The sequence below is a fragment of the Sus scrofa genome, chromosome 13, assembly GCF_054392235.1.
Source record: "Sus scrofa isolate SSC_HxYL_T2T_F1_AM1 chromosome 13, Sscrofa_HxYL_maternal_Yorkshire_Landrace_v2.0, whole genome shotgun sequence".
In the NCBI taxonomy this organism is placed as follows: domain Eukaryota; kingdom Metazoa; phylum Chordata; class Mammalia; order Artiodactyla; family Suidae; genus Sus; species Sus scrofa.
In genome coordinates, this window is record NC_139395.1 from 220,855,201 (window position 1) to 220,869,925 (window position 14,725).

Consider the following 14,725-nt stretch of genomic DNA (forward strand, 5'->3'; position numbering starts at 1 on the left):
CATGCTGGCTGACAGCTCCAGATCCTGCATCTTCAGGCCATGCCCTGCACCCCCTGCCCTCCGTCTCCCCACACTCGGCCACCAAGCACCAAGCCTCTTTTCAGGGCCCTGCCGGGCAGGTGGGCAGCACCTTTCTTGGGCTCAGCCAGCACCCAGCACTGGGGGAGCAGAAGCAGCACTGAGGGCAGGTGGGGGGGCTTGTCCCTGCAGAAACATGCGGTCCTGGGACAGGAGGTGCCATCACCCAGCAGCACAGGGTGGGGCCAGGCCAGCACTAAGCCCAGCGGCCTGGCTTCCTGGGCCCTGGGTGGGAGGGGCCTTCTGGAAGCAGCCGCGAGAGGAGGCTGAAACATGCCAAGGGGCGTATCGGGGAGACCACGAGGGTGGCCAGGGGATGTGTGCTGGTGGCTGGATTTGGGAGGCAAGAAATGGGGCTGCGTTACAGGGTGGAGGGTGGCTGAGTGGTTCTGGCCAGTGGGACAGAGCGGCCCAGTAGGAGGGGCAGGGCCGGGAAGGGGCTTCTGCTGCAGGTGGGCTGGGGGGGGGGAATCTCCGCAGGGGGCAGCCCTGGCCCTGGGGGAAGTGGTGCTGCTGAGCAGGGAAGGCTGAGGGCCTGAGGCCTTGTTCTAGAACAGGGCTGGGGGGTACTCGGCCCCGAGGACAAGGACCTGCTGGCTGTGTGCTTAGCACCCTCGTCACCCCCAGACTGGGTGTTATTTTCCATGTTTAACCAGCGGGACCTGGAGGCTCAGCAAGGTTTATTGGGGGGGGGGTCAAGATCAAGGTCGCCCTGCCTCCGAGGACCAGCCCTGTGGCCTCTGTGACTCCGCCTCTCCAGGGGCCTTGATGGCACAGAGTGGGCGGGGGACCCACACCCTCAGAGGCTCAGGTTGGACCCTGGGTGATCCCTCGTGGGGCATGAGACTTGGGCTAAGCTTGCTGATCACCCCAAGTCAAGGGTGCAGGGAGGTGACACCTCAGCTGAAAGGGTGAGGATGGGGCGTAGGCTGAGCAGGAGGCCCAGGCGTGACCTTGGGCCTGAGTAGGCAGGGACCTGGGGAGGGGAGGTGGGGATGGGTGGGGGGACAGGGTGCACAGGCAGCTCTACGTGCCCCCCATGCGGCATCCTCAGACCCACAGACGGAGCCCCTGGGTCGGGGACCGAGTGGGACATTTCTGGTGACCACAGCCTTCGTCAGCTTCTCCAGTCAGCACAACTGGAAAACAGCCACTGGGTTTTGCTCCTCTTCCTTAAAGATTCCCAAGACTCCCACCTGGAGGCGGGTGCATGGGGATGGGGGCGCCGTGGGGGGCAGCGAGCAGGTGTGAGCTTCTGGGCAACTTCATTTCTGAGCACAGGCTGGGGGTGGGGGTGGGGATGGTTCTCTGGTCCATGTCAGGAGAGGCTTGTAGAACCCAAGTGAAAGATGCTCCAAATACGACAGCTCCTGCCCCTGGCGATGGGCCCGCCAGGCTGTCCCACGGTGACAGCGCCTCCTACAGGACCAGAGGCGCGGCTACAGACATTGCTCTCCCACGCGCTTGTTTTGCTGAGCGAGCCAAGCACCTGGTTTATTAATTAAATTCAGTAGGATTCAGGGCAAGTTCAGATCAAAGGAAATTCATCTCTTATGAGTCATCCAGGCCCTGGGGACCACAGGAGCTCTTACATGTCTTGACATTTGTCAAAAACTAAGATTCCCCCCAAAACCTACTTATACAAGTAGAACAGATTATGCATGGTTCGCAGGTTCTGCCTATCCCGCCCCCTTTTTAAAATTTTCTTGACCTTCTGTTTTTTTTTTTTTTTTTTAAATTAGATTTGAGGGCTCAGCTCTCAGTCTGATGTTCTCCATACATCAACCTGAGTTTCATACCAGGCCTGAAGATTCACTGGGGTACAGGCTCATCTTCGCACATAAGGTTCATGAACCCGGCTAGTATCCATGAGGATGCAGGTGTGATCCGTGACCCCACTAGAGGGTTAAGGATCCGGCGTTGCCATGAGCTGTGGTGTAGGTCACAGATGTGGCTTGGATCCCACGCTGCTGTGGCTGTGGTGGAGGCCAGCGCCTGCAGCTCTGATTCAGCCCCTAGCCTGGGAACTTCCATGTGCTGCAGGTGGGGCCATAAAAAGACAAAAGGCAAAAAAATAAAATAAAAAATAAATACATGTCAAATTCTTGTAATGGTAGAAGGGGAATGCCCAGGTTTTCTGAGGCAGATCTCAAAGTGACTCAAGGCACAAAAAGTTTACCATCGTGAAGACATATGTTCTAGGCTTGGTGCCTCTGATATGGCCCATCCAAGATGTGGCTTCATGGCTGTTCTAAAACTAAATGTGTTTTTTAGTTGAAAAACTACAGGACCTATAAATATCATGCAGATAAATCCTGCAAAATATGGAGACAAGAACACAGCATTTTATTTTAAGATGCAAACACAGACGACAGGTGTAAATGCAGAAGGCTTTCAGTGCTTCCCTTTAGGTTATAATAAATTGAAGAGCATTCCCTCTGCTGCACAGTAGGTTCTTGTTGGTTATCTGTTTTAAATATAGCGGTGTACCCGTTAATCCCCAACTCCTAATTTATCCCTCCTCCGCTTTCTCCTCTGGTAGCCATGAGTTTGTTTTCTGTGCCTATGAGTCTCTTTCTATTTTGTAAATAAGTTCATTTGTGTCATATTTTAGATTCTGCATATAAATGATATCATATGATATTTGTCTTTGTCTGACTTACTTCGCTTAGTATGATAATCCTTAGGCCCATCTGTGTTGTTCCACAGCTTACAGCAATGCCAGATCCCCAACCCACTGAGCGAGGCCAGGGATTGAACCCAAGTCCTCATGGATACTAGTCAGGTTCATTACCACTGAGCCATGATGGGAATTCCTACTCCTAGGTATTTTAATTTTTTGATGTGACTGTAAATGAGAATGTTTTCTTAATTTCTCCTTCTGATAGTTTGTTGTTGGTGTACAGAAACACAACAGGTTTCTGTAGGTTAATTTTGTTCCTGCAACTTTACTGAATTTATCAATGAGTTTTCTTGGTGGCATCTTTAGGATTTTCTATGTATCGTATCATGTCATCTGCAAATAGTGACAGTTTTACTTCATTTCTAATTCGGATTCCTCTTATTTCTTTTTCTTATCTAGTTGCTATGGCAAAGACTTCTAATATTATTTTGAAGGAAAGTGGTGACTGTGGGTGTCCTTGTCTTGTTCTTGATCTTAGAGGAAATGCTTTCAGCTTTCCACCATTGAGTAGGATGTTCAAGAGCTAGACTCTTTGATGTAAACAACTTTTTCCAGTTTGTCTAGGCCTTTTTAATATGCGTGCAAGGAAAATACCTCATTCTATAACTTTTTCTAAAACAGCAAATAAGGGGCAGATGCAGTAGCTGTAGAAAGAAAGAGACTCAAAATGTCCTTCTCCTCAGTGACTTTTGGATCATCAGAGAGCAGACACTTCCCTTCCTGCTCCTCTAAGCTTAGCCCTGCTGATGATGTTTTGTTCTCAGACCCATTCATGTTTGACCTCTGGATTCCCCACTTGTCAGATTCAGGGTCCCATTAGTGTTGTTAGTCTCAGAATTTCTATTCTCAGCAAATGCTTTACTGGCCACCGTATCAGAATTAGACCTTTTTTTATGTACTCATACTCTGCTGTTCCGTCCTCCATGAAATCCAGTAACTTCTACTTGGCTGTGTATTCTGACTCTAATCCACGCTTCTTCATTGGCATGATTTTCAACCAGGCCCCTTGTTTCCTCTTCACTTGATGGCTCTGGTTTACCTATTTCACACAAACTTTCCCTTCTCTAGTGCTAAACGGTTAAGGCTGGTGACTCTAAAGGAAGCAGGGCAATGCCTACTACCTGTTGTGACACACAGAAGCCCTGCAGCCAGGTCATCCAGGCTGTCCTTCGTTGGCCCGGTGTTCTGTCCTTTGGTATTTTTGGAGGCGTCATAAGGGATGTTGATCTTGGAGAATCTGCCACCATGACAATCAGACTTAAGCCACTGGCAAGTCCAGTGCTACAGCTTCGGGCATCTTGTCAAAGCAAAGGCTGGCTTCAGGCTAATGATGGCAATTTTCAGAGGAATTTTTATTTCCTCTTACAATGCTCTCCACTCAATGCAATGATGAAATTGCCCATCACGGCATCTTCATCTCTGCTTTTGGCTTTGGAGAAATTTCAGAACTCGCTTTGATGTTGGAAAGCCCAGCCTCATAACACGACTGCCTGAAAATCTTCTTTTCCGCTAAACATCCGCATTCTGAGCAACCAGTCCTTAATGCCAGCTGACCCTGAGATCGCTTCTCTAGCGTGAAATGGATTTGCTCTGCACTTTTGTTTAGGGGCTTCGCCTCATTAACACTAACAGGCACCACACTGTTCCCTGGGGACTTGCGTCCGTGGCGTGAGCTATGTTGTCATCTCAGGTCCCTGGGTCCTCCTCCGGGTCACACTCATTTTCTTTCGGTGGCCTTCTAGATCCTTGGTTCGTTCTCATTCTCCCCAGAAGTAGAAAGAATGCAGGTTGCTGAGTCACAGACTTTAACCAGTGTATTTTAACCCTTGATTTCTTTTTTTCTTTAAAAAAATTGAAATATAGTTGATGTGCAACATTGACTTGGTTTCAGGTGGCCAGCAAAGTGATTCAGCTTTACATCTGTTCCAGATTCTTTTCCGTTATAGGTTATTACAAGACATTGAATATAGTTCCCTGTGCTATACAATAGGTCCTTGTCGTTTATCTATTTTATACGTAGTTGTATGTATCTGTTAATCCCAAACTTCTCATTTACCTCTCCCCACCCCTGCTATCCCCTTTGTGGTAACCCTAAGTTTGTTTCCCATGTTGGTGAATCCATTTATGTTTTGTAAATAAGTTCATTTATATCATTATTTTAAGAGTCCACATGTAAGTGATAGCATATGGTATTTGTCTTTCTCTGACTCACTTCACTTAGTGTGATAATCTGTATATCCATCTATGTTGCTGCAAATGGCATCATCTCTTTTTTATGGCTGAGTAATATTCTACTGTGTATGCATGTACCACGTCTTTATCTAGTCTTCTGTCAATGGACATTTAGGCTGTTTCCATGTCTTGGCTATTGTAAATAGTGCTGATATGACTATGGGGGTGTATCATCTTGTCAAATTATGATTTTTCTCTGGATATAGCCCAGGATTGGAATTGTTGCATCATATGGTAATTCTATATTTAGTTTTTTTTTGTTTTTGTTTTTGTTTTTCTGGCTGCATCTGTGGCATACAGAAGTTCCTGGGGAGTTCCCGTCGTGGCACAGTGGTTAACGAATCCAACTAGGAACCATGAGGTTGTGGGTTCGATCCCTGGCCTTGCTCAGTGGGTTGAAGATCTGGCGTTGCTGTGAGCTGTGGTGTAGGTTGCAGACGTGGCTCAGATCCCACGGTGCTGTGGCTCTGGCGTAGGCCAGTGGCTACAGCTCTGATTGGACCCCTAGCCTGGGAACCTCCATATGCTGCAGGAGTGGCCCAAGAAATGGCAAAAAAAGACCAAAAAAAAAAAAAAAAAAAAAGAAGTTCCTGGGCCAGGGATCAAACCCATGCTACAGCAATGACCTGAGCTGCTGCAGTGACAATGCCAGATCCTTAACCCACAGCACCACAAGAGAACTGCTGTGTTAGTTCTTTGAGGAGCCTCCATACTGTTCTCCCATCGTGGCTGCACCAATACACATTCCCAAGTCTCAATTTCTGTGGCGAGGGCTTTGTACTCTCCTTTTCAGAAGTGTACTTGGGGATGATTTGGGGAGAAATCAGATCTATTTGGGGGTATCATCTGATCTAGTTTGTCTCTGGTTCTCTTTTAATTTTTGCTCTTTTAGGGCCACGCCTGTGGCATATGGAAGTTCCCAGGGTAGGGACTGAATTGGAGCTGCAGCTGCCGGCCTCCACCACAGCCACAGCCACAGCCACAACCACGTGGGATCCGAGCTGCGTTTGCAATCTACACCACAGCTCATGGCAATGCTGGATCCTTAATCCTCTGAGGAAGGCCAGGGATTGAACCTGCATCCTGATGGACACTAGTTGGATTTGCAGCCTCTGAGCCGCCACAGGAACTCCCCTGTCTGGCCCCCTTTTAAGGCAGAAATAAAATGAGCACAGGAAACAGGTTAAGCCAGGTGTCATGCCATTAGTTTTCCTCGGCAGTTTACACTGGGGGTCGTCTTTGGGGGCGGGGCTGGGACCCGCAGGGACCTCACTTCCCGCTCGTGTCCAGAACGTGACCACCACGGTGGTGAGGACCACGCTGAGGAACGACCTGTCCCCGGAGGGCATCCTCCACCACCCGAAGATCCTGAGCCCCATCCGCTGCGCCTTCCAGAACCACCTCCTGACGTCCTCAGGCTACACCCCGGAGTGGGGGTGAGTGCGGGCGTCTCTCCCCGACCCTCCGGGGCGCATGCTCCTCCCAGCGCCCTCGCCCGGGGGTTTCGCGAGGGTGTCAGTCCCTTGAAGACCCTTCCGAGAGACTGAGCATTCAGAAGGGCCCTGGCCAGGACCTGGTTCTCAGTGGCCAGCTCCCCAACTTTTGTCCCCAGTTCCAGCGAGGACCAACCAGAGAAAGGCAGATCTGCTCTCCCAGCCAGTCGCCTAGGGCGCCCCCATCAGGGCACACGGAGCCCCCCTCCCCGGTGAAGCTCATCCCCGCCCCCGCCTGGCTTTGAGTCTCCACCAATCGCGGTTGAGGGGGGCTGGTCCCAGCTCCAGCCAGCTCGGAAGAAAGAGCCGTCCTCTCCTGGTTCGCATTTGGACGGACTTCTTTGGTTTCCATCCTTCTTGGGCGCTGCACTTCGGGGAAGAATGGGAAGAGGAGGGTCACGGAAGCAGACCCTCTGCAAATTCTCCCTCTTGCAGTGTTTACACCATCATCGAGGACCTCCACGGAGCCGGAAGATTTGTCACTGAAATGCAGTTATTTATTGGAGACTCTCCTATTCCTCAAAATTATAGCGTGTCTGCCAGTGATGATGTCAAGATCGAAGTAGGGCTCTATAAGCAGAAAAGCAACCTCAAAGTGGTCCTGACCGAATGCTGGGCTACACCGTCCAGTAACGCCAAGGACCCCATCATGTTTGGCTTCATTAACAACAGGTAGGGGTTGGGGGGAACTGAATACCTGCCCCTCGCTCTGTAGCCTGCCCTGAGTTTCTAGACATGCATGGTTGTGGACCTGGGTTTAGGTAGTGCCCGTAGGAGACCCTCCTCAAGGGGGCAGGCGATCGAGCCTTCCTTGCCTTCTCGGAGCCTTGTGGGGATGCTCCGTGCTCACTCAGGTGTGCTGTAGAGAAACTCACCTTGAAATGAGGACAGGAGGACTGTTAGAGTTGATGAGTCCGTGCTCTCCTCCCAGCTGCCCCGTCCCCAACACACACACGAATGTGATTGAGAACGGGAACTCCGACAAGGCCCAGGTTAAGCTGAAAATCTTCTCCTTCATCAGCAACTCCATAGTCTATTTGCACTGCAAGCTTCGCATCTGCATGGAATCCCCCGGCACCACGTGCAAAATAGTAAGTGCTTTGCTGTTCGAAACCTCTGGACGCTTGTTGTGAGCGGGGCTGCTCTGCGAGCAAGAGCTCAGGGCTCGGGCAGCTCTGGGGCCCAGCTTCAGGGAGGGGGCACTGGGCCCTGCAGGCTTGGCCCTTAAAAGGAGCGACATGGTGGCAGGCAGCCTGGGGTGGAGAACCCGTGTCGTCGACGGCTAACTTGAATCCTTCCTGAGGCCACACGGTCCCACTGGCCGTCACATCAGACTTTCCTTGTCATGGCGCTGCCAGGCTTCTACTCAAGGCACTTTAATGTGTGTTTCGGTGTAAAAATGTATTTTAAATTTGAAATTATTTTTAGCAACATCAACGGAGCCCTAAGACTCAACGACTGAATCTTAGCCACTGTGATATTTAATCAGGTTTCTTTCCTGTTCCCATTTGTGCCAGGATTATGGATAATTTTACATTCTCTTTTCCTCAGACCTTTGAATTTGAAATGTGCTTTTTGCATTTCTGGGTTGGCGCGTTCTTCACACCGTGGACCCGTAGGAGAAGTGACGGTTTGTCACGGGCTGCCTGTGGCTGGGGACGGTGTGTGGAGGGCTCGGCTGACCTTTGGTTCAGCTCCTGCATGAACCCCTCTCTATTGGAGGCTAGACTTGTCCTGTGCTCCTCAGAGAACTCGGGCGGTTTTCCTGGGTGGTCAGCTGCCGAGCGTCAGGTGGACTGCGCAGGAAAAGAAACCCAGTGACCCCTGATCTTGTTGTCACTTTTTCTCAAACAGTAGATTCTCTGGAATAACAGAGGAAAGGAACACAGACTCCTGACACCTACCCACTGAGGGGGCGCCAAGCCTGCACCTGCTTCCATTAGCCCCGTAGAAGCACTACAGCTGTTGATGCCACAACAGCCTCAGCAAGGAGCTGCCGGTCCTCAAATTCCCTACAATGTGAACCTCACATATTTCTTTCCAAGTTCCTTTAGGACAGGAGTTGTGGTGGTATTCTGGGGCTGCTGTCATGAAGCACCACAGACTGGGCGGATGAAATAACATTTATCCTTGCAGAGTTCTGGAGCCTGGAAGTCTGAGATCAAGGTGTCAGCTGGGCTGTTCCTTCTGAGGCTGTGAGGAGAGTCTGTTCCAGGTCCAGCCCCCTGGCTGGTGGACAGCAGCCTCCTCCCCGTGTCTTCACCTCACCTTCTCTCTGTGCCTGCGGTCACGTGTCCTCTTTATATAAGGGCGCAGTGGCATTGAATTAGCACCCTCTCTGGTGACCTCACCCTAACTTCATCGTCTGCAAAGACCCCATGACCAATTAAGGTCACAAACACAGGTACTGGGGTTAGGACTTCAGCATCTTTTGGGGGACCCAGTGCACCCCACAGCAGGTATATAGTAAGCAGATTCCATTGTGTCACTGAAAGGCGTTAAAAGGAGCAGGTGTCTGCACAGGCTGTGGACAACACAAAGGTGACCTTGAGATGATGTTCCCAGGGGCCACGGGGCCAGAGCTGGTAACTGGGGACCGCTCGGGGGCTACATCTCCCTTCCTTCAAGCCTCCTGCTTCCCAGCCCCACCCCGTTCCACTGCGCATCCCGCCTGGCACAGCCCTGAGGTCCAGGTGGTCCAGCCTCCTTGTCTCACTGCGCATCCCGTCTGGCATAGCCCTGAGGTCTGAGTGGCCCAGCCTCCCCTGTCGTCCTTCTTCCCTGAATGGACACATCCATGCTGACCTGACATTTCAGGGAAAAAAAAAGTACAAATCAGAGTATCATCCATAAGGTGGGTTCATGTCTCATCAACATTGTTCAGCTAATCTGAGCGTCTCTCCTTGAAACCAACAGAGCTGTGATGACTTTCGGTCGCCGAGAAGCAGTGGGATGTCTGCGACGCACCAGATGTCCTGGGGGCCCCTCATTCGGTCGGAAGGTGAGCTGGCGAGTTGGTTCAGACAGCTAGAGCAGAGCCGCAGCCAATTCCATTTCACCAGCATGGACACTGACAAGCAACCACTTGGGAAGATGGAAATCGTAGGATTTTACTAGAAGACTCATTCTAGGAGAAAAGAGAGCTAACGTTCTTGGAGAGTCTGGCTTTCCAGAGTGGCGATAAGTTCCTTTACATGCAGACGTGATGTGGGATCTGTTGTTACCCCACATTGTAGATGAAAGACCAGGCTTCAGGACGTTGGCACAAGTGTAAATAGGCAATATTTGACCTGTGTAACACGAAGCCAGGGAAGTCTCTTGACACTGGGTGAAGGCATCAGGTGGGTTGTTATGAGGAAGGCTACAGTCACGTTACATTCTGTGTGTGTGTGCGTGTGTTGTGTGTGTGTGTTGTGTGTGTGTGTGTACACGCACAAGGAAGCTGTTTTCTTCTAGGCTTGGCTAAAGATGCAAAAAAGATAGCATTGCTGCTCTCCCTTGTGAAAAACTTCTGTCAGTTAATTACATTCCATGTATTTTCAAAACTCACCAATAATTTTCCAGGAAAACATTTTATTTTCTTTGTGATCTATCCTATTATTTTGAAAAAAAATGCTTTGGGTAATTGTGTGCTTTGTTTCATGAGACAGAAACTGCCAGCCGCCTCCCAATAGCTGTTCTCTCCTTCCTTGGTCCCCAAACCACCAGTTTTTCAGGGACTTGTGGCTGCCAGGAGTAAAAACTATAATTCCCAACCTGGCTGCCAAGAATGGCCATATAAGTGAATTCTGTCTAATGAAGCGCCAAAGGGAGTGTTAAGTGACAACTTTTTAAAGGGTGCCCTCCTCATAAATATCTGGCACCTGACCTGCTGCCTGACATACAGCCAGTGCCATCTTGGACCAGGGGGACAGGAGCTGGACAGAGCCAGGTTCCCCAGGACATTGTAGAGCAAAGCTGAATGGATGGATGAATAGGGTTCAGAAGACTCAGGAATATTCCTAAGACCATGTGGCTCAGAAGTATGCGAGCCAGAGTCTGGGGGCCTCAGGTTCCTTGGGAGGTTGCAGCTGCACCAGCAATCAACTCCAGTATCCCGGTCCCAGTGTGTCTCCCTCTGGAGGAGAGGTTTGCCCAGGTTCCAGCTGGCCCACCGCCCAGGCAGTCAAAAGGGAGCCTCTTCTGCACCATTGTCAGACTGCTTTGGTGACTGCACATGTCCCAGCCATGACTGGGGGAACCCAGAGCAATGGCCACTTCTGGCAACAGCCCCTCAAATGGGACACTGGCTCTCGAGTGACCCTCGTTGCCCAGGAAGGTTCTTTCCTACCCAGACCTTTCCGATGAGCTCCTGTGGTAAAAGGGAGATAAAACTCCCCTAATATAAAGTCAACTGCTTTGCCATAGGCAGTCGAGCACAATTTAGCACCTTCGCAGGGGTGTACGACCACCGCTTTTCTCTCATTTCAAAACATTTTCATCGCTGCAGAGCCGCTCCGTGCCCAAGGGAGGGACTCCCCAGCCCCGCTCCTCCCTGAAACCGCCGAGGTCAGCTTTCTGTCTCTGGTTTCCCTAGAAACGGGGTCCTGGGGTCCCGGGACGGGATGTGTGGTCTTTCTGACTGTTACCTTTCGCTCAGCCTGATGGATGTTTTCGAGGCTCACTCCTGCCGAGCAGACGTGTGTCAGAGCCTCACACCTTTCATGGCCAAATATTATTCCCCCTGCCGGTTGGGCCGTGTTTTGTTTGCTCCTTGCTGCTTTGCTGGACTGGGGGGCTGTGTCTCCCTCTTGGCTGTTGTGGAGATGCAGCCACAAACCTGCCTGTACCAGGGTTGACTTGAACCCCCGTTTTCAGCTCTATGGGGGGCAGGCACTCATGTGTTTTTCTTGCCCCTGGGTCTGGGGACGGCCGGCTCCCTGTGCTGTGCTGCGTGAGTGGATACAGCATGTCTCTGTGCTGGAATGCGCTGAGCTCCCCGCCCCCACCCGAAGGGCCGGTTGTCCCCATGCAGCTGGTTGGTGATTTTGCAGAACATGGGCAGGCGGGGCTGTCCTGGGGGCCGTGCTCTCTCAGGCTTGGGATGCCTGCCTGGCGCCTTGGGTACACGGGCACAGTGGGGTGACCTTACAGAGTGGCCAACATCTTGGGCTCCATCCCAGGCCCTCAAGCCGGGGCCGATGCTGGGGTCCAGCTGCTTTGGCAGACTCCCCACCCATGCCCATCTCGTCCCCTGTCCCCGCAGGAGAGCCTCCAGGTGCAGAGCCAGGCCTGGGAGCCGGTTACCTGGCGCTCATCATAGTGGCCGTCTTTGCCTTGGTGGCGGGGACAGCTGCCCTTGTGCTCCTGAGCTACCAGAGAATGACCGGCAGGTACAGCTTCAAGACCCAGCCTGGCGCCTTCAGCTACCAGGCCTTCCGTGAATGAGGCACCTGCGCCGGAGGTGGGTGGGGAGCCAGGTCCTCTGCTGCCTTCACCGCCCATAGTGGTGGCACCGCGTGCCCCAGGGTTCAGGAACCAGGAGATGGGTGGGTGTGGGCCTCTCATGCCTGTGATGCTGTGGTTTGTAATAAGAAATCTGTATTTGGTCTTCGTCCCTGGTTCCTGGTGCAAAGCTCCTAAAACCCTCGGGCTTTCCTAAGTGATGGGGGGCAGAGGGGCGACGGGTCTGGTTATGTTAACGAGGGAACCTTTGGCCCGCGTGCGCCTAAGGATGGCCAGGGAAACCAACCTCCTGATTAGAGGCCCGGTGTCCTCTGCCACCTGTAAGGTCCCAAAAAGGGGTGGAGGGCAGTAACTCCAGGTCAACTCCCCTGATAAAAAAGCCACCGGCCGCCTCCGTGGGCGCCTTCTAGGCTAGTTGGGAGCCCAGCAGGTTCTGTCATGAAAGCTTTGCCACTTACCAACCCCGTCCATCCGTTGGGGCTACTGTCAGGCAGACGTGCCCTCGTGGCCGGCCCGTGTCCACGTCTCCTCCTGGGCCTGCAGCTTCCCCAGCCAGGCCTCCTTCCCCAAGTTCAGCCCTTCAGTCTCTCGAGGTCACGGAAATTCAATACAACTCAACCAAGGGCGGTCCATCGTAGCCTCCTCCTTGAAGTGGGACCGGGGAGTTCCCACTGTGGCTCAGCGGGTTAAGAACCCGACACAGTATCGGTGAGGATGTGGGTTCGATCCCTGGCCCTGCTCAGTGGGTTAAGGATGCAGCATTGCCGTGAGCTGCAGTGTAGACTGCAGACGTGGCTCAGATCCAGTGTGGCTGTGGTGTAGGCCAGCAGCTGCAGCTCCAATTCGAGCCCTAGCCCAGGAACTTTCATCTGCCGTGGGTGCAGCCTAAAAAAAAAGAAAGAAAGAAAGAAATGAAATGAAAGAAAGAACAAAAAAGAGGCGACTGGGGCCAGAGATCTCAGGCGACTCCCCCACAGCATCTCACGGCGGAGGCTGGGTTACAGTGCACTTCTCCCCGAGGCATGTCCCTCTGGGTGACAGCCCTGTCCGCAGAGAAGAGGTCACCTGCTCAAGGAGCTGCTTCTGCCGATGCTGGAGGCAGAGCCTTCCCTGTTTCAGCCCCTTTGCTCCGAGGTCCTGAGAGCTTGCGTGATTCCGGGGCCTTCGAGCCCTCACCACCCGGGAGGGACGGGAAGGGTGGACCAGGGGCCAGCACGAGAGGCCAGTCACCGCCCCGCATAGGAGGGCAGGGGAATTTCAGTGAAGTCCAACCAGGAGGCCAATGCTTGTCCTGGGCAGTTTCTGAGGCGATCTGGGGTGTAGGTGCCACGGCCGTGCGGGGTGCCCTCCTGCTCGAAGTGAAAACGCGGGAGGGAACACCAGCCTTTATCTTTTCTTACCCTCCTGGGGCTTCTGTCTTCTAAGTAAAAACCTCTGTAGGGCGTTCTCAAGGTCCTGCAAAAATCTGCTCTTTGGAAAACATCAAATAAACACATGCCAAGGTCAGCGCTTGGCACAGCCTCACTTGGCGATGAGCCCTGTCTGGGTGGGTTGTCTGCGGATAGGGCAAAGGCACAGGCCCTGAGGGGGTGCCCGTCCCCTGTCACACCTGCCTGCTGCCCAGGGACTGGTTTCCCTTCCCCTGCGCCTCCTGGAGTTGCTGCCCTTTCATGGGGCACGATCTCACCCTCTCCCGCAGGCACAGATGTCGTGTCCTGGGGGCTGGTGGGTGCCCTCTGCTACCCACTCTGGAGTTCCCAGCATAAACCTCACCCTTCCTGCGAGCAGACTGACCCAGCAGCCCTCCTTCCCCACGCAGGTAGCCGGGACTCAAGCTCCAGTCTCCACTCGAGCAAGCGTGCTGTGTTCCACGTCCAGAGCCTGGATGAGCCCCAGAGATGCTGCAAACGCAGCCTCCGCCCGCCCCCAGGAGGCCCGGATCAGCAAGGGCTGCGTGCTGGTGAGAAGCGGGCAGTGAGCCTGGCTGCCTGGAGCCTCAATCGCAAGGATCTTCCAACCAGCTCTCCCATCACCCCATCTCCTTCACCGCCAGCTCCCAGCCCCTCTCACCCTAACTGATCCAGGTGGCCCTTCCCGGCTCACCACTGAGGTTCCTCATCCTCTGCCCCCATCAGCCCCTCATCCGTCCATCCGACACCCTGTCAAATACATGTTTCTCATTTTCAAAAATATCTGACAGTGCCCTTGAAGTTCTTTTAAAGATAAGTCGGTGTGAATACATGACTAATGTCGTTTTTAGCACATACAGATGCTTTAGAATTTTTCTCCTGCATCTTTACCAGGATACTGTTTTGATTTACGCAGCAGTGGCTCAAAAGGCGACTCTAGGCCATTCATTGAGCACCTTTGCAAGTAGGAACAACAGTGGATCTCTATAACATTTTATATTTTTCCAAGCGTTTCACAGGTAGTAAAATACATAATTTTACCGGGGCGAGGCACTATTTAGCCACTACTCATTGGGAAACCACAGGAGGAGTGGGTGAGTTCAGTACCGAAGATCACGCAGTGCCTTAACGACGAAATGGGTCTAGAGTCTAAGCGTTTTAGTCTAGAATTTTCTTCATGACACTGCTACTTCGTTTAAAGCACATGGCATCGTCTTCGATAGCTAATGCCTGCAAGTTTAGTGTTTCTCCTGGATGAACTTAGCCTTATGACACCGTCTTGGTTTTTAATTCATGAGATTAACTTTGTCCAATGCAATTAACTGGCGTTAATACAGAACATTCGGGAAATGTATTTTGAGGTACTGGGGAGTCTCAGAGTCAGT

At 52.2% G+C, this 14,725-nt stretch overlaps 1 protein-coding gene and 1 pseudogene across 9 annotated transcripts in view; one reads left to right on the plus strand and one right to left on the minus strand.

Annotated features, from left to right (window-relative positions):
• UMODL1 (uromodulin like 1) overlaps positions 1 to 14,121 on the plus strand; it is a 69,442-nt gene extending 55,321 nt beyond the window's left edge. For 8 of the 9 annotated variants that reach the window (XM_084989774.1, XM_005670375.4, XM_084989773.1 and 5 more), the window contains 6 exons: positions 6,284 to 6,429; positions 6,922 to 7,158; positions 7,418 to 7,577; positions 9,403 to 9,487; positions 11,732 to 11,929; positions 13,751 to 14,121. In XM_084989774.1, the coding sequence (XP_084845900.1) occupies positions 6,284 to 6,429; positions 6,922 to 7,158; positions 7,418 to 7,577; positions 9,403 to 9,487; positions 11,732 to 11,913 (810 nt within the window). In that variant the 3' untranslated portion in view covers positions 11,914 to 11,929; positions 13,751 to 14,121. Of the gene's footprint in view, positions 1 to 6,283; positions 6,430 to 6,921; positions 7,159 to 7,417; positions 7,578 to 8,037; positions 8,117 to 8,340; positions 9,488 to 11,731; positions 11,930 to 13,750 lie in introns of all 9 variants that reach the window. The other variant, XR_014823952.1, reaches the window with a different exon arrangement.
• On the minus strand, positions 3,362 to 5,717 carry LOC146397911 (ubiquitin carboxyl-terminal hydrolase 1 pseudogene; annotated as a pseudogene).
• Positions 14,122 to 14,725: the final 604 nt, after the last annotated feature.